The sequence below is a fragment of the Lepidochelys kempii genome, chromosome 8, assembly GCF_965140265.1.
Source record: "Lepidochelys kempii isolate rLepKem1 chromosome 8, rLepKem1.hap2, whole genome shotgun sequence".
Lineage (NCBI taxonomy): Eukaryota > Metazoa > Chordata > Testudines > Cheloniidae > Lepidochelys > Lepidochelys kempii.
The window spans coordinates 35,154,086-35,172,154 of NC_133263.1; the positions used below are offsets into that span (position 1 = coordinate 35,154,086).

The window sequence follows — 18,069 nt, forward strand, 5'->3', positions numbered from 1 at the left end:
TGCCGTGGGTTTACTGCTCTCGCACCGGAGCTAGCTAGCTCGAATCTGTCTCATCAAGCTGCGACCAACCCTACTGCAGTATAGACATACCCTGGGAGCATGTAGGCCAAAGAAACCAAAGGAATAACGATGCAGTGAAAAATATGTCAGAACAAGAACAAATCATTGCAAAAAAAGGCAAAGCCAAGCCCAATAGCAACTGTTTGCAGTGTCAGGTAAGAGGTTAAGCAGGCAGGTAAGAGCCTTAAGAGTTTAAGCAGGACTTACGTGGTGTACCTTTCCTCTGCAGGGCTGCATTTCACTCAGCCAGCCCCGCAAAGCAGCCAAGAAACAGCTAAGATTTCCCACAGGTCTGAGAACCTATTTTTAAAAATGATTATTGACCCTTTTTGCTAATACTGAAAATACTTGGACAAGTTCCATAACAGCTCTCACAGATTCCCAGGCTGTCACACCATGACTAGCCAGGCTGCCCTCCTGCAGGGTAGAAAACTTCCCTGAAATAATTTTACAGTCAGCTTCCACAGCCAGTAACCATAGCCCATAATGCAGCATGCCCTCCCCTTTTCACAGACTCTTTGCTTGACAGGACAAAACAAGCTGGGAGGTGGTATGCATTCCAGCCTTCATGCATGCAGCCCCTTGAAACAGCGATCTTCACAAATAAAAACTAGGCTGTGTGGGTAATTTTTGTAATGCTGACTAGTGGAAGTTTTGTCTTTCAAAGCGAAAGAGTGGGTTTCTCCTGGACAGCATCCGACCAATACAGAGTAAGCAAAAACCAAAATAAAATGATTGTTACCTGGCACAGGGCCCGATCCTGATCCACTTAGTGCTGAGCACATATAACTCTGGTGGCTGGTGAACAGCACCTCCCAGGATCAGGCCCAGCATTAGAATAGTTTGTTCTGTGCATCAAGAAACAGATCAGCAGTTATGGATGAGAGGCTGCTAGGCTAAATCCTGGTCCCTTTGAAATCAATAGCAAAATTCCCATTGACTTCACGAGCACCAGGATGGTCAGGGCTGGTTACATTTAATTAGTCTGGCTATTGCATTCTTCATTCTCATTAGGAACCAATGAGATGAACCAGAAGTGATGTGCCCCGTGCTGTCTTCTTGGTGCACTGTTACCTCTGATTTGCTTTGGAAGCCCAAACATCTGGACAAGGGGAGCAAAGTGTAACCAGCAGGGTCAGGCAGTGGGTCTCTCTCTCCTTTTCCACCACATCTTGGGGACTGCTGTAGGCTTGACTTGTTTTCAAGTACGAATAGTCAGAAATAAATACGCAATACACATTCATTGAGGGGAAACCCACCATTTTAACCCTCCGTGTGCTGCAGGTTCATTTGGGTGAGGGTCTCACATCCGGAACAAGGGCCCTTTCTCCGGCATGGAAGGACTGAAACTTGCAGCTGGGGAGAACAAAGGCTGATTAGGGCTAGGACTTGAATTCATCCCAGTAGGAATATAATATAAACTCTCCATGTAGTTGCAGTCGGTGGCTTGAGTAGCTGGTGGAGCTTCGCCTTTTGGACCAGGGCTGAAGATTTCAGTAACATTTGTATTTTCTTGACCAGGCTGTTGGTTTGGCAGATCGGGGTGGACGGATGGCACAGTCACAGGAGGAGGAGGAAACCCTGGGAATCCCGGATATGGTATGTAGGGCGGTCCATAAACCCCTGGATTCATGACCAGTGGGTTGAAAGGAGTTGGGTAAAGCCTACTATGTGATGCCAAGGGGACTGGTGGTATCAACACTTCAAGGTACTGGCCTGTCTCTGGGTCATAGAGCATTTTCAGCTGCGGCTGTCTGGGAGGTTCCATGTAGTAGCACTTCCCGCTGTCTGGATCAACGAGCATTTTCCTGTGAGCCTGGGGCTGGGGAGCAAAAGACCTGGTGGGGCTAGGGGCACTTCTGCTGCCCGGTGAAATGCCATTGTTCCTCCTCAGGAAATTGGGTGAGTCGTTGACTCTGCAGCGGGGCTGGACATGGCTTGGCTGGTCATGCACGGCGTGGTCCGTGGCTGTCTTGCCCTCTGGTGCTTTCGGCTGAGGAGACTCATTGCTCATTGTGCTCATGGGTGCTTCCCTGCCTGGCTGGAAGGACACGTTGGAACTGACCAAAGTGTGGTGTGGATGGGAGGGCACCAAGGGCTTAGGAGCTGCTTCGGGTTTCTGGGCTTTTACAGGAATCGTTAAATAGTTGGCATTCTCAGCATGGGTGGCTGTGAAATATTGCTCGTTTCCTGCCTGCTGTCTGTTCAAGTGATCCCAATTCTCCCTCTGATCTTGGAGCTTTCCAGCTGGGGGCGATGGTGCAGCAGAAGGAACTCCTGGTAGTCTGGTTCCTTCGCTGTATTCCTTTGATCTCAAGGGGGTATTGGAATTGGCACACTCTGGAGACGTGCGGGTTGCTGGCACAAACACTTGGCTATCCAACGGCCTGGGGGCATCAAACATTTTGTTCTGGGCCTTCTGCTGATGCGAACTGTTAGCAGACTGATTGTTTGCTGGCATGTTTGTGTGGGATGTTTGGGTACTTGTCACTGTTGACTTTATGGGCTGTAGATGTCTGTAGCCTTCCTTGGTCGATTCGGAGACCTTGTTTTCTTCTTTTGGACTGACAGAATAGTCTTGACTGTTGCGAGGTGTCAATGAGATGATCTCAGTGGATAAATGCTTCTGAAATGGCCACTCAGACTCCTTGTGACCTGGCCTGGCAGTGTTGTGATTGATGTCAGTGCAGTTCTTGGTGTCCTTAGGAGAGGCTGAAGATGGAAACAGAACAGCTTCACTTTTTTCTAGTGAGTTGCAATTAGCTTGTGTCAATGAGTCTTTCGTAGCCCTTCCATTCGAAGCTGAGTAAGTTGGAGCAGGGAAGTGGTCAGCTTGTGTTCTATGTGGATGCTTGGAAAGAGAACTGTTGACCTTGATATTAAGCTGGGATTCCATCTGAGGTGCTTTCCTCGTGGCTTTGGAAGATGGTGTTACATTTAGCTCACTCCTCTCATAATGCACTTGTTTATTTTCAGGCTTTAGTTGGGGTTCTTCATTCCCAGCCACAACCTTCTTCTTGGACTGAATTTGAGTGATGTGCATTGAAGATTCACTCACTGCAGTGCATTTGCTTTCAGTAAGACTGGCAGGTCCATCCACGTGGGGCTTAGTGATGGGGTTTAAAGTGGCACTGTGTTGCAGGTCACTCGCTCTCTGATCTGGTATGGAAACCGCTGACACATCTAAGTTCAGCGGCTGCTCCCGGTTTTTTCCATGTGAATGGGTCTTTGTTTGCACATCATCTTTGCGACACACCGAGGTACAGTGTATAAACAGAGGGGAGGTTGCAGTGGACTCCTTTGTTGATAGGCTTACACTATCCCCACTGTTGGTTTCTTGGTCTATATTGAAGCTGTCTGAAGATTTAAAGCACAAGCTATAGGTGTTCTTAACTAACTTTCTGACATCCCTGGGCTGATGTATCCGCCCCTTCCCTTTATTCTCTGTCTTCTTGGCTTTCTGAGTGCATGATGCTTCAGGGGGTCTGCTTTTCTCATCATTGCGTGATCTGCAGGAAGTGGGCAAAATGAGAGTGGAATGCTTGGTGCTCTGCACTGCTGCTGGCCTCTTCTCCTCAGCACCTCCCTCCGGAGTCAGCTGCCTGGAGACATTCAGCATCTTCTGTTGCTGCTCGGGTTTGCTATGTGGGATCAGTTTCATCTCCTGCGTTGTGGACGTGAAGATGTTCCTGGCTGGATCCCTGGGCACCACTAAGCTTTTTGGCTTGAAAGGGACCTTCTCCTCTTTCCGTGACGTGTGCTCGTTCTTGCTGATAGCTCGCTGCTTCAAACTGGGCCATGGCTTTTGTGCTTTGGAAAACGTCGGGGTGACACCCAAGCCTTTCACCTCAGCCTGCTTGGATTCAAACAGGGCACGAGCTCTCCAGTATTCTTTCCTCTCTCTGGCAACCTGCTTCCTGCTGTCACCTGAATCCCCGTTCATATCATCTGCCAAGATGGGGAGTGGCTTGGGCTGGGTGGCTTCTTGAGACTTCAGTCTTTCATTCAGCTCATTGAATGTCTTTTTCAGCTTGCAGACATTTTCCCTTTGCTGCTCGTTCAGCACTACCCCTTTGGTAGGCCGCATGGCATCTGTACTTTCTTGGCTCATTGACTCAGACCTTTCACTCATTGAATGACTCTGCAGATCTTCAGCTGAACAGCTGCAGTCAGACTTGGACAGAGAACTTGACTTCCCTTCCGTGAAATCCCCCACAAGGTCCGTACTTACGGAGGATGGTACAGAAGAAGTCAAGCTGCCCTGCATCGATTTCTGCTCCATTCTGATCCTCTGCTCATACTGCATTTTCTTGGCCAGCACATTTTTCACCAGGCAGGAGGCCATCCTGGTTTTGCTGTACGAGTCGTCTAATGACGCTGTTCTCATAAACTGTTTGTAGTTTATCCTGAATTCATCGCTGATGGTCCTGCCCTTCAGGCAGGGGTTGTTCCTGGGTGCTGCAAAGGGCTGATGAGCAGTGCAGTCCCCTGCTCTGAGGAAACTCATCTGATTCCTGTCTCTCTGCTTTAGCTGGATCTGCCTCTTGGGCACAGTCCTCTTTTTGGAGTGGCCCTTTTTGCCGTCGGCACTTTCCAAAGCCACATCAACACACTTGAGCGGGTCCTTCCCGAATGAGTAACTGGGCGGATCTTTTTCTGGGACTTGGCTGCCAGCAGGGAATTGTCTGCTGCCCTTTGCCTGGCTGACCACCTCTGCTTTTCTCAGCTCATTACGTGTTGACCACCTGTTCATTCCATTACTGTCTTCTGACAAGGAATTGGACAAGCTAGATGATGTCCTGTTACTAGAACTGTACATATGTAGGGAACCACCGTGAGGGCACGAGAGGCTCCGGAACGACAGAGCAGTGAGCTTCTGAACTTCATTATCAGCCTCTTCGGAGTCGCTCCCAGCGCTGGAGTTCTCAGCGCAATACTGGGGGTAGGAGGCCTTGCTAATCACAGGAGCTCTGCTGCCCTTCGTATTGCGCACTTTGAGGAACATCTCCCTGGGTTTCGGTGCATTGAATCGTAAAGGTGGATCCAAATATTTAGACCCACCGCCTCCAGGCTGCAGCTCTCTTGTGGCTAGACCCATCCTGCTGCTGTACCCTGGAGCAGAGCTATTCTTAGCAGGGCCTGTGATTGACATCTGAACCTGTTGCTTCTCCTTGGCACTGAGGTAGCCTCTGTATCTGCAAACTTGATTGCTTGTGGCACACTCCCTGCCTGCCTGGGGGCTCAAGGTCCTCTCAGCTGTGGCTGTTAAACTCCCCCCTGAAGCCCGGCTTCTATTTAAAGCTGAATGAACTACGGCTGCAGAGGCAGCAGCACAAATATCACCAGCATCTTTGCTGTTCTTATCAGGCAGCTCCCATGTGGCTTTGTCAAAATCGCTTAGCGTCCCATGTAGTTGCCCCGCTGTGTCCTCAGAAGCGCTTGGCCAGAACCCTTTCACGCCAGCCGGGCTCCGTTCAGGAAGGCTCACCGGTGCAGTTTTGTTCTTGCAATGCAGGTCGCTTTCATCATCTGGGTCACCATCAGGCGGCTGGGTTAACAGAGCGTCCCCTTCGTCTTCCAGAGACTCCGTGCAGTCCTTAAAACTCTCAGCCCCCTCTGAGCACAGAGCAGTGTGGTAAGAGGAGACAGAGGAGTCCGATGTGTCCTTTAGGGGGTCTCCTGGGGACTGGCTAGGTGTGTGGCTGTTCTTTTCTGAAGCAGCTTCTTTGCATTCAGAGTCACTGAAGGTCCCCTCCCCACTTAATCCATCAGGCTCAGGGGGCTGCCCCGGCCTAGAGAACTGGACAGTATTTCTTTTCGCTGCAGGGATCATTTTTTATTCCCTGCAGCACATGCTAGGTTCAGAGGAGTCCATTTGAAAATGCAACTCAGGCACCTCTTTATATTTGTTGGAGCTGGTGCTATTTCCCCTGGGACTTGAGAACCTGATCTTCTCCGGGGGCGCATTTTCCATCCCCACCGTTTGATACGGTCATAATAAAGAGCAAAACCTGTTATAGGTTGCCAGCCTAGGAAAGGAGAAACAAACAGATATCATATGCTAGCAGCACAACTGACAATAACTGCCCAGAGCCAAGGTATCAGTGATTTATTTTTGTTTTCAAGCAAGGCAACGGAATGAAAAGTTCAGCTCGACAGTATGTATTCAGGAAGCCGTTCCGAAATGCAGCCAGCTATACACTATGCTCTGAGAAACAGCTGTGAGATGCAGTCCTAACAAAATACCCGCATGGTTCTCATGCACAGACTGCTCAGCTGGGGAGGTGCTGTGAGAGGCAGCACCCTTTCCATAATCTAACAGGTCTCTGCCTAGATTGCCCCTTTCATGTACGGCGATTTAGTAGCCACCCTCCCCAAAAATGGCCAGGATGCTGAGAACAATACTAAACATCCATGAATAAATCAGAGATAAAGATCATAATATTATAGAAATGCAGGGCTTGAAGGGACTTTGAGAGGTCGTCTGGGCCAGCCCCCTGCGCTGAGGCAGGACCCAGTAAAGCTAGACCATCCTTGACGGATGTTTGTCCAACCTGTTCTTAAAGACCTCCAGTGATGGGGATTCGCAACCTCCCTTGGAAGCCTATTCCAGAGCTACACTAGCCTTCTGGTTAGTTTTTCCTAATATCTAACCTAAATCTCCCCTGCTGCAGATCAAGCCCATTACTTCTTGTCCTACCTTCAGTGGACATGGAGAACCATTGATCACCGTCCTCTTTAGAACAGCCCGTAGCATATCTGAAGACTGTTATCTGGTCATCCCCTCTCTCAGTCTTCGTTTCTCAAGACTGAACACGCCCAGGTTTTTTGTGTTACAAACAAGCATTCACAAAAAAGTTCCCTTTATTATGAGTATTAGATACTCAGGTCCAAGCGGTTTGGATGCCCAATTCCCATTAAAATTAACAAGAACCAGGCATCTCTCAACCCCCCTAGACTGTTTGGAAAGTCTTAGCCTCAAAATTCATTCTGTAACAACACAAGCCCCTTAAAGCTGGATCATTTCCAGCTGTACTTTTCATGTAAATTATTAAAATGTTTTATTAGTGAAAAAATCCGAGCCCTGTTGGGCAGCTCTTGTGCCGTGTAATATCACTGCAGGGTGAAATTTTCCAAAGCACCTAAGTGACTTAGATTCATACCCAGATTTTAAAGCCAGAAGGGACCGTTGTGATCACCTCATCTGACCTCCTGCAAAACACAGGCCATAGAACTTCCCAGAATTAATTACTTTTCAAATCCAGTAGCTGTGGCTGATCTAGAGCATATTTTGAAGTATTGAGGGCTGTATGGGAATTTCAAGCTACCACTTTAAGACTGTGGAGGGCTTGTTAGTCCTGCTGGCAGGCTAGGGGGCTTGGTAAGGAAACCTCAAAGTGTACATTCAGAGTCAGTCTGAAAAGGTCCAGTTTAAAGAAAGGTGGGGTGAGTTGTGCCTCTCGCTGCCTTACAGAGCAGCCTGTTTTCTCTCTCTTGGGATCATGGTACTCATTCTGGATTTTAAGACAGAAAGTAGTGGTATGTTGCAAGCTTCCAGCAAGAGTATGCATATTTTTTATCTAACTTCTCAGTATGTGTGCCATGAATATAACACACAGCTTTTAGAGAAACATCCAGTCTTGATTGAAAGATTTCTAGTGATGGAGAATCCACCACAACTCTCTCCAGAGGACTTAGGCACCTAGGTGCAGATTTTTAAAGGGGTTTAGGTGCCTAACTCCCATTGAGAATTAGGGGCCTAAAAACCTTTGAGGACCTGACTGTTAGGTGCCAAAGTGCAATTGACTTTTAATGAGATTTAGGCCTTGAAGTCACAAGGTGCTTTTGAAAAAACCTGAATGTAATTATAATACTAATGATGGTTAATCACAGATAAGCACTTTTATTAATCAACAGGCTGGGTTTCATTTTTGCCTTTCAAAAGAACTCCCAGTAGGGGAAAGACCCTCTCACAAGCAAGCAGTGCCATTAGCTTTTATCATTTTCCTCCAGGCAAATTGATTTTACTGGGCGTCAGCACCTTCACAGGCATGTCCTCCTCATGCTAATCTGTAGCCCCAGGGTTCCCCAGTGCATATTTATTTTGCTACTATCATTGTGGGATTGCACTCAAAACTGCAAAGACAGTGAAGAAAGCAATTTCAGTGTGAACGGTTGTTATTGATTAATAAGAATGTATTTATACAGCTCAGGGTTACAGAGATCTGGCCTTGGCCTGCCAAACTTCACTCGGGCAAGTAGCGGTTGCTCATGCAGGCAGGCCCTTTGGAGTGACTGGATTGTGTGAAAGGATTACTCGTCTGAGGAGGGATTTTTTAGGCTCAAGCCAGAGGCAAAATTTACAGCAAGTAGAAACAGGCCCTGTGCTGGGAATGTGACAGATCCCTTTACAAACAGCAGTTCAGAACCAGCTTCTCAGGGAGGGCCTTGATGGCATTTTAAAATTACAGATGCTTGGCAAACTGGCCCGCCAGGATCACTGACTCAGTGTCTGGAGACAAAGAATGCAGCTATCGATTGTATATGGAGGGAATGTTTCATCTGGAAAGGAGATATTTACTCAACACCTCTGGATTAGCTCATACCCATGACCTCCCCCAGCTGCTCAGGCCCAGACCCTTCCTGGCCCTACAGGGTCTGGATTGAGGGCAGGGTCCAAGGAGATCCCGAGTGAGGGCCAGGTAGAATTACACTCCCTGAGTGCAGGCCTGAGCCCAAAGGGGTGGGGACACCTGGAGAAGAGGTGGTGCCAGGGCTCTGTCTCCCATCCCCCACTATTTTGTGTAGCAGTGGGCACACTGGCTGTGTGCAGGGGCATTCTTCTTACTTGAGGCAAAACGCCTCTCACTCCGCGCTTAGAAAAAACAACAATTATTTGTCATGGGAAATTTTGAAAATTTTTCATTACAATAGTTTTTTTTAAACGAGTGAAAGTTTTGTTGGGTTTCCAACAAAAAACGGGAACCCCCTGCCTCCCAAATGTGCGGTTTTTGATACACAATTTTCAATAAAACATGTTCAGTTTTCAAAAACAAAAATGAGACAATCTCTACCAAAGCTCACAACATTTTCTACTGATATTTTTTTCAATTTCCAGGGTTCTCAATGAAAAACTGGCCAACTTTGAGGAAAATAATTTTTTTTAATGCAAAAATATTTTAATGAAACAATGTCCAGCTGCTCCAAAGGGAGCAGTGCCTGTCCCTTGCTGTGGATTTTGCTTACAAGCCACATCAAAACCTCCATTGTTCTGTGCTGCTTCCACTGAAGGCCGGGGGATAGTTTGCCATTGATTTCAAGGAGAGCAGCAGTAGGGTCATTAGTTCTATAGTCTGGAAAACCCCCCATTGTTTGCAGTGGGAACAGAATCGGGCCCTAGGAGAAGAGCATAGGCTCTGGCCCTTAGATAGCTCAGAACAGGATAAAAGTTGGACTCAAAGCCTCAGTCTGAACCCTACTGGGCGTTGAGGTAATTTGGATCAGATCCAGGGCTGAACCCTGCAGTTCAAACCCATCTCTAAACCGAAGGGTCACTTTGCATGGCATTTATTTCCCTTTCTCTAAGAGATGAAGGATAACAGAGCAGCTGCCTTTTTGCTGCTCAGGGCACCCTTGGCAATATTTACGAATATAAGTATTATCACTACAGATCCTTTGGTTTCATCTTGCTCCCCCAACCAGTAATGGCCTGACAAAAAGCAAGCACTGAGACTCTCCCCAAACCACCCCCCTCCAAAAAAAAAAAAAAAAAAAAAAAAAAGCCAGGCAATAGATGTGTTTTGCAGCATGCAAGGGGCAACATATATAGATGCTTTTGGACCAAGCTCTCAAGTTGAGGGCCCTTGCAGACAACACCCTGCTTGGACCCCCCTCTTTTTTTATACATAGGGGGCTCCAGCTTATTTTGCCTAAGCACTGACAAAAGGAAATCCACAGTTAAAATCAGTTGCACCAGGATCATTTATTTAATGTGGCTTTTCTGCATCCCTCATTTCAGAGATGCCTCTCCCCCCCCCCGCCCCGCCCCTGAGGATAAAACTATTCACAAGTGACTGCTAAATTAAGAAAGTTTAAATTACCTTTGGAAGTACTCAGGGTACTGTGGCAAGTAACCTGTGTTCTTGTGAGCATTTCACAGTTTCCAAATGCCAAAGGCTTTACCCAGCTCTCCGAACATCAGTGCCATAGTGAAATAAAGCTGAGACTGTTAAGGGTACATCTGACACTGACTTAGACAGTCATTTCACAGTGGAGGGATCCAACCACACCATTCCCAAAGTGGGTGCCAAACTTGTCTCAACGCCAAGAATTAATTCTGTCTCTGCAGAGCTTGAAACCAAATCTGCCTTTGGAGCTGACAGCTCCGAGCTCATCCATGTTTAGAAAAAGTTGTGTGAAGAAAGATCTTCTTGATTGGGTTCAAAGCACGTGGATCTGCATCTGAACATCAATAAGATGCAGAAGTGTCAGCTTCATAGCTATAAAATCAGATGCACTAGGCTGGTCTTACTGGAGATTATGGTCTGGGTTGTTGTTGGTTGTTAATATAGATCAGCAAAATAACAGCGGCAGGTGCTGATGCATCAGAGCTGTGCCAGGTTCAGAAGTAACTGAAGACTCCTGTTCAATTGGGTTCACATAGGGGACTAAATATAACCCTTAGCAATTAAAAAAAGATGTTACTAGAAATAACTCTCAGGGCAATTAACTCTTCTGCTTCAGACAACCTGCAGACTGTTTGCTTTGCTTGATCACCGGGTTATTTTAGGTGCAGCCTTTGGGGCCTGACCCTCCAGGGTGCTGAAGTCTAGGGGAGTTGCCGGAGGTCATCAATTTGCAGCAGAATCAGGGCTACATACTCCTCAAACTCTTACTGGAGGAGTTGCCTCCTGCAGTCAATTCCTTCACCAGAGACATGCCTGGAGCCCGACAGACATGCTAGCTGCAGTGAACTGTATTGTATGTTTGTAGGAAGGGATTTTCAGACATCTGACCAATTTGGGTTTGAAAATCCCCTCTTGTGAAGCATATGTTTGGGGCACCTGGGTCCTTATGGGTATGTCCTGTAGATTTTAACAAGGAATTAAGAAGTTTCTATAGAAAGGACTCTCAAACCTACAGAGCTTAATAGCGAATAAGGTCCTTTCCATAGTTTTTTTAAACTGTCCTATAGAATTCTGTAGCGGGGATAGAATTCCCTATTAAAGTCTATAGGATGGTATGACAAGCACTATAGAAAGTTGATTTTCCTCTATGAAACTCTGCAGGAGATGTCCAGAAAGGACAATATGCTAAAGCAACCAGATCGTTATTGACAGTTCTTTTGGTATTTTTCACCCAATCATTATTTTACATCCAAATAGTTGTATTATTTTTTGAGACTAGAGAAACAAATCCTGCAGGAGCTCAATGCACTGAAGGCCTGCCGTGGGTTGGGCCTATGATGCATAATGACAGTAGGTTAATAAAGCTAAATCACAGAGCAGCATTACTATGCCCTTGTCTTACTCAGCCTAGCACAGGAGTAAGACACCTCATGGCTTTGCTCAGCCTACCTGGATCTTGGGTCCAGGGTTTCTGAGACTATGGGGATGAGGGCCGTGTAAGCACACGACAGACAGATTGATTAAGCCTGGTGTGGTACGGAGCCCTTACCCTCTGCAATCCTCATGGGTGAGGAAGTGTGAGAGGAGAAGCAGAGCCAAAGCTCCCAACCACTCCCCCCCAGAGTGGCTGGTCAGACATAATGGGGGAGTAAGCTGCAGCCTGAGGAACCAGGAAGGGAATTGTGCCTCTGAGGGATGTCTCTGCAGCATAGGATCTCCCTTGGATGCTCCAGGGGGTGCGGCGTGGTGTCATTTATAAATCTCGCCTTGCTCAGGTCTCAGTCTGAAGGTACAATCTAGCCCACAGTAAACCTGCCATAAATAATAAACACCTATTCTGACTGGCCATCAGTCTCCACTCACAAAACAGCCTGGCATATGAGCTGCTGGAATCCTTCTGGCTTTGGAGGACACAAGTCTATGAGAGTGTGGTGAGCCCATATGACCATCTAGCTTTATCAAAAACCTGCAGAGGCTCTAACCATGGGAGTGCCAGAGTGAGATGTGTAAACCCAGGCTCCAGATGGCAGCCACTTTGAACGCCCCAAACTCACAAAGCCCTTGCTCAGGGAAACAAAGGAAGCACCTAAGCAGAAGGCATATGAAAGGCCCATAAACCACCAGAGGCTGTGCCACACAAGGATGCATGTACAACTAAATGAGTTGGTCGCAGGATCTGTCCATGCAGTTTGGCCCTTTAAAGATCTCGACTATTCTGGGGCAGCCTGGGGCAGCCAGCTAAGCATAAGACAAAGAGAGCCATGCTGGAGTTGAAATAAGAGACAAGCTTGGAGGAAAACCACAGGCCTAAATCCTGTTGATCTCTGCTGCATCCTAGTAAAGAAGACACCTTAAAAAGGCAGCTCTGAGACTGAGTGCCCTGCACACCCATTTCCTTGGGTTTCTTTCAGAGCCAATTAACAAGGTGTCACGCCCGTTCTAGGATCTCAAAGCCCCTTGCAAACATCCAGTAATCTTTGAGAAGGAGGCCAGGCCAGCATCAGTAAGACCCCATCCCTAGAGCAAGCCCGAATGCCCCTCAGCACAGGCAGAAAGGCCCATCTGTGCCCTCAGGCTGGGCTGGAGCGGGAGTCTGGCGCCTGCTGAGTCACTGTTGGGCCGAGTACTTGGGGCTTGACGTGGTGCCAAGGAAGCTGTGCTGTGTAAAAACCGATGCCCGTGCCACTAGAGGCTGCAATGGACACAGCTGATACCAACTAAACAAGCACATAAAGAAGTGGGCCTGACCCTGCTACAAGTTGCCCGGGCTTCACTGCGGCGCTGCCGGCACCTGGGCGCTCAGGTGCACACACCTCCGTGCACGGTCAGGGACTATGGTTTTCGCAGCTGCAGGAAATGCAGCACAGAGTGCGCGAGTGACTCGCCCAGGCTTGCACAGCGAGTCTGGGGCAGAGCTGAGCACAGCCCAGGAGTCCTAGTGTCCAGTCCTCTGCCCTAACCACTCGATGACACAGGCAGCAAGGAGTTGTGGCGCTAGCCTGCAGGCCTTCTGGGCATGCCAGGTAGGGCTGGTGGGCAAATGCTTCCCTCAGTCACACTGATGGAAATGTGGCGTACAGTGTCCCATAGGCATTGCCAGCATGGACCAGACCCACAGTCCAGCCACTCCACTGCCAGCAGCAGAGGAAGGTGCAAGAATCCCCCTCGTGGAAAATTACCGAATAACCTGCCCCTGGGGCAAGTTTTCCCAACCATTAGTGCCTGGCTCATATGCTGAAGTCTGGGGCTGAGAGCCTTCCAGCAATGCTTTATGCTATTGTGTGTACCTGTGAATGTCCCCCACCAAATGACCAGAGAGCGTAACTCTGACAACTAAGGGATGCTGCTGGGGGTGGGGCGGGGAGAGGGTCTGGCCTCCGGAAGGTCCAGTCACTGACGAGAGGAGGCAATCAGTTCTGGTCAGCGCTGGAATGTCACTGAGGGAGCCGTATACCTACCGTGTTGTTCAACGTGTATTACACACAAAGAACTTTGACACTGCAGCCTCCTGCCCTTAGCAATTAGGAAGTAACCCAAGTCTGACCCCGTCTGCTCCTGGCCCCTCCCGCCTACCCTTGTCCCAGTCCCAGTCTTCTTCCCAGCCCCCTCAGTTTGTTGTCCTAGTCCCAGTCTCCCCTTCACCCCTTCCCCCTTGGCTCTGTGTCCCACTCCCAGATACCCTCTGCCTCAGCCCAACTTCCCAATTTGAGACCCCACCTCAGCTCCATAGCCCGGGCCCCCATCCTACCTCCTTCAGCTCCTTTTCCCAGCCACTCCTCTGGCTCTTTGTCCCAGGCTCCTCCCATCCCTCTGGCCCCTTGCCCCAGTCTCCCCACCCTTCTTCTCCTTTCTGCCTGGGCACCAGCCAGGGGCATAGACACCAAGGAGACAGGCTTCCAACTCTCACTTCTAGTGCCCAGCCTGGAGCAGCCAGCCGCTGTCATTACAGGGAAAGTCCTGAGTCCTGTAGCCCTGGGCTGGGACATGCTCTGTCACTCTGTGGGCTTGGCACACGAGCAGCCTGGTCACATGCAGGGACTGAGTGTGCTGGAGCACGCTAAATTCCCCAAACATTCTGTCCCCACTGAGTGTGCTGGAGCACGCTCAGTGGGGACAGAATGTTTGGGGAATTTAGCTGCCAAACTCAACCACACCAAAATGGGCTATTTAAATGTAAGAAGAATCATATGACTGCCCAGCAGCCTTGCAGCTGTGGCCTTCGGGGTGACCGAGCCCTTGTCAATCTGTGTTACCTTGAGCTCATCAGACAGTGCCATTGTGAAGTAGTCTCTTGTTCAGCACAAAAGGTGATTTCATGTCACCATCATTGGGGAGGGGAAAGCTAGGAACCCAAAAGTGCTACTGAATGTGATCTTTTATAAACAGCCCTAGAAGAGTTAAGGGCTGAGGCAGCATGGCTCTCACAAGCTTTCAAGGTGGATTCATTGCTTTGTTCAATTCCTGTTTGCCTCTCCAGGATGAATAACATCACGCACAGAGTGCAGAGGAAGAATGAAAGTGGGAGTGGGACATATTTGGGCTTGGGACATACAGCCTGTTACACCAAAAAGGCCCCAGCTGGCTCAGCGCTCAAGCCTTGATCCCCAGCATTTGATTTCTGAACTCAGTGCCAGAAAAAGGGAGAGCATTTTAGAATCTGGCCCTTTTCATCACAAGCCGCTTTTATTCAGCGCTCATGCTGGTATGGTGACCAGACAGCAAGTGTGAAAAATCGGGACAGGGTGTGGAGGGTAATAGGAGCCTATATAAGAAAAAGACCCAAAAATCAGAACTGTCCCTATAAAATCGGGACATCTGGTCACCCTACATGCTGGAGGAACGCGAAATACTTGTCCATAAAGATCTCTCCGTTGCCCCGTCCTTGCTGTGTTAGCAGGACAGACCGTCTGTAACTGGGTCAGGTACTTCTTCGGTAATTATATGTGTGAGCTCATCGCAGCTGGCCATCTGTGAGCGCCTGCTTATGTATTAAATAGTCATCAATGTTCCTTTCTCTGGGGCGTTTCAGCAAAGGCTCTCATGACATGTTACAGACATTAATGAAGAAATCCTCACAGTGCTCCAGGAGGTAAGGCAGGGACAGGCCCCTCTGAACAGAATCTCCTCTGGAGTGGATGTGGTAGCTGTTAACAGCATCTACAACACCACAAAGCCATTTTAGGAATAGTGAGCCAGAACCTCGGCTACTGCATTGCTCCCTTGATGTCCGTGGGGCTACACAGTTGGAGATTTGGCCCCATCTCCAAATGAAAGTGCAAGACTTCAGGTAGCAGATGGGAATTAACCAAGTGGAAATCTGGCCAGGACACTGTTTGTACAGACCCCATATCACATAAGCATGTGCTTAAGACCTAAGGCCCAGATCCTCAAAGGTACTGAGGAGCCCAAAGACCTTTCAGCATGTGGGGGCTATATCCTTTTCTGAATTGGCCCTTAAAGGGCTGGTCTATGTGGGATATTATTGTGCAGCAAGCTGGGGTGTGACTTCCAGTGCACCAGCTTGCCGTGCAGTAACATCTCGTCCAGACCCTGCTACAGAGCACTGAAAAGCCGGGAGTGCGGCTACTACTTGTAAAGTGTTATAAGCCGAAGTCCACTCCAGGCCTTTCAGTGCATTCTAGCCATGCCCACACAGACTGTTACTCCTCGGCAAGCTAGTGTGCCATAGCCTCACAACCTGGCTTGCTGCACAGTAACGTCTCATGCAGACAAGCCAGAGTGCCGCAGGATTGTAGTGAGCACAAGGGACCAGGCTTTGGGGTTTATATTTCTTCTGAAGGAAAGCAGCACAGTGCCCTCTACCCTCCTGCTGGTGCTTTCGTGACTAAGGGTACGTCCACACTACAAAGTAAGCCCATGCTTGAACCTGGGCTCAAGCCTAACCCCCCTCGAGTCTACACTGCAATTGCACTAACCAAGGGCTTAGACCCAGGGTCCCAGGACCCTGCAGGGCTGGAGGGTCCATGCTTGAGTTAAGCTGGGACCCAGGGTCCAAGCTCTATTGCTTTGAAGTGTAGACACTGCCCCGCTTGACTCACGTTCCAGGAGTCAGCTAGAAGTATCCCACAATTCCATGGGATAACTTCCTCAGTCCTCTCTAGGCAAACAATCTGAAATACATGCTGTTGATAACAGGAGCCTGTTTCCACCCTGTGAATGACAGCCACTCCAGTCAGCATTAACACTCTCCTGAGCACCAATCTGCAAGCACACTACAGAGAGCCTCTGGGCTTTGCAATAGAGAGTGAAGGCCTCAAACCTTTTGCAAAGGGAGCTGCTTCAAACCACCTGTGATGCGCAGGGTGGGCAGTAACGTTTTCCCACAGTGCATCACGGTTCTAGGACTCGAATGACCATATTTTGGGGGGGAGTGAGAACGCTAGGGACTCTGGGATATGGTTATTTTGACTCCGGTCTGTGCTCTGCAGTGTGGAGGCCAGAGCCCTAGGTTCGAGCACAGGTTTAAAATGTCTTAATGTAGGGTTAAAACACAATGTAGCTGCTCAAGCCCCGGGTTCGCTAATGTGGGTCAGCTGACTCGAATCCGCTAAGCCTGGGCTCATATTGCGGTGGACACATAGCCTGAGGAAAGTGCTTTGTGCACTGACTCACATGCGTGGCCAAGCCTGTCTGCTGTGAACTCTGCAGAATGCCCTTTGCAGCGATGTGTGTTAGACAGGGCCCTCTGCACAGAGCCTGTCAGAGAAGGAGGGTGACATTATTGTGCTCTAGGTAGCCCAGGGTAATGCTGGAATAACACCACTGGAGTCACTTGTGTAAAGGAGGTAGCCTAGTGTGTTTATGTGAAATACAACCAGTGTGGCAGGGCTGTTTGAACATGCAAGACTCTCCCAGTTCTGTGCTGCATGTGTGCAAAGGAACTCAGGCTCAGCCCCCTCAACAATGGAAAGCCCTCTCAGCTGTCCAGTGTTTGTTCTATTAGTTCTATTAGTATTTGCCTCACAGTCACAATATTGCTTCCATTAATTAGGGTTCAGAGCCTACTGGTCCCACCCCATGCGACAAACAGCTGAATTTGGTCCAGACCAGAAACAGTCGATGAGCCTCAGGATTTCTTTATAGGCTGAGCTCTGGCAGGACCTGCAGCGAAGCAGTTTAAGGTATGTCTACACTTGAGCAGCCGAACTACAGAGCTGTAGCTGTGCCCCGGTAGCGCCATAGCATAGACGCTTCCTACATGGACAGATGGGGTTTTTCTGTCAATATAATCTACTTCTCGGAGCGATGGTAGCTGGGTCGCTGGAAGAATTCTCTCACCCTCCTACATCAACAGTGGGGGTTAGCTCACTCTAACTACATTGTACAAGGTACAACATTTTTCACAGCCTGAGCAATGTAGCTAGGTTGATCTAATTTTCACCTGTAGACCATTCCTTAAGGCTTATGCCATAGTCCTCTGTGAGATGGGATCAGCAAGGCAAGGCCATGGTATAACAACAAGCCTCCCTGTGTGGTTAGTCATGTGCTTATCCTAATGGGGCTAGAGTAGGAAGCAGGATGAGGGGGCACTGCCTTAAGAAAGTGCTTTGTCCCACGAGAACTCTGCCCTCGGATACGTGTGTAACCCCCATGGGGCTGAACCTTGCTCTCAGTGAGCCTAGCGCACAGCAGGGGAGTCACTACAGATTTACACAGGGGATACACTCAGATGCTGCTTCCTTAGTGTAAGATTCACACTTGCAACTGATGGCCAAACTGTGTCTCCCCTGGGGAATTGAGACTGCTCCAGAACCATCACCCTTGGGAAAAACAGAAGTAAAATATCTACTTCCCTCAGCTTTACTTCCCTCAACCATGATCAACTGATCATGTTGCCAACTACCCGCTGCACAACACATCC

At 48.8% G+C, this 18,069-nt stretch overlaps 1 protein-coding gene and 1 long non-coding RNA gene across 2 annotated transcripts in view; one reads left to right on the forward strand and one right to left on the reverse strand.

Moving 5' to 3' along the window:
- The window catches only part of LOC140915766 (uncharacterized), a 62,221-nt gene that overhangs the window by 23,636 nt on the left and 20,516 nt on the right, over window positions 1-18,069 (forward strand). The window contains exon 2 of the long non-coding RNA XR_012160277.1: window positions 17,200-17,329. This is a non-coding gene — a long non-coding RNA (uncharacterized lncRNA). The remainder of the gene's footprint in view (window positions 1-17,199; window positions 17,330-18,069) is intronic.
- Window positions 1,364-5,893, reverse strand: PROB1 (proline rich basic protein 1). The gene has a single exon (XM_073358178.1). It carries the CDS (start codon window positions 5,891-5,893, stop codon window positions 1,364-1,366), a length of 4,530 nt encoding a protein of 1,509 aa, XP_073214279.1.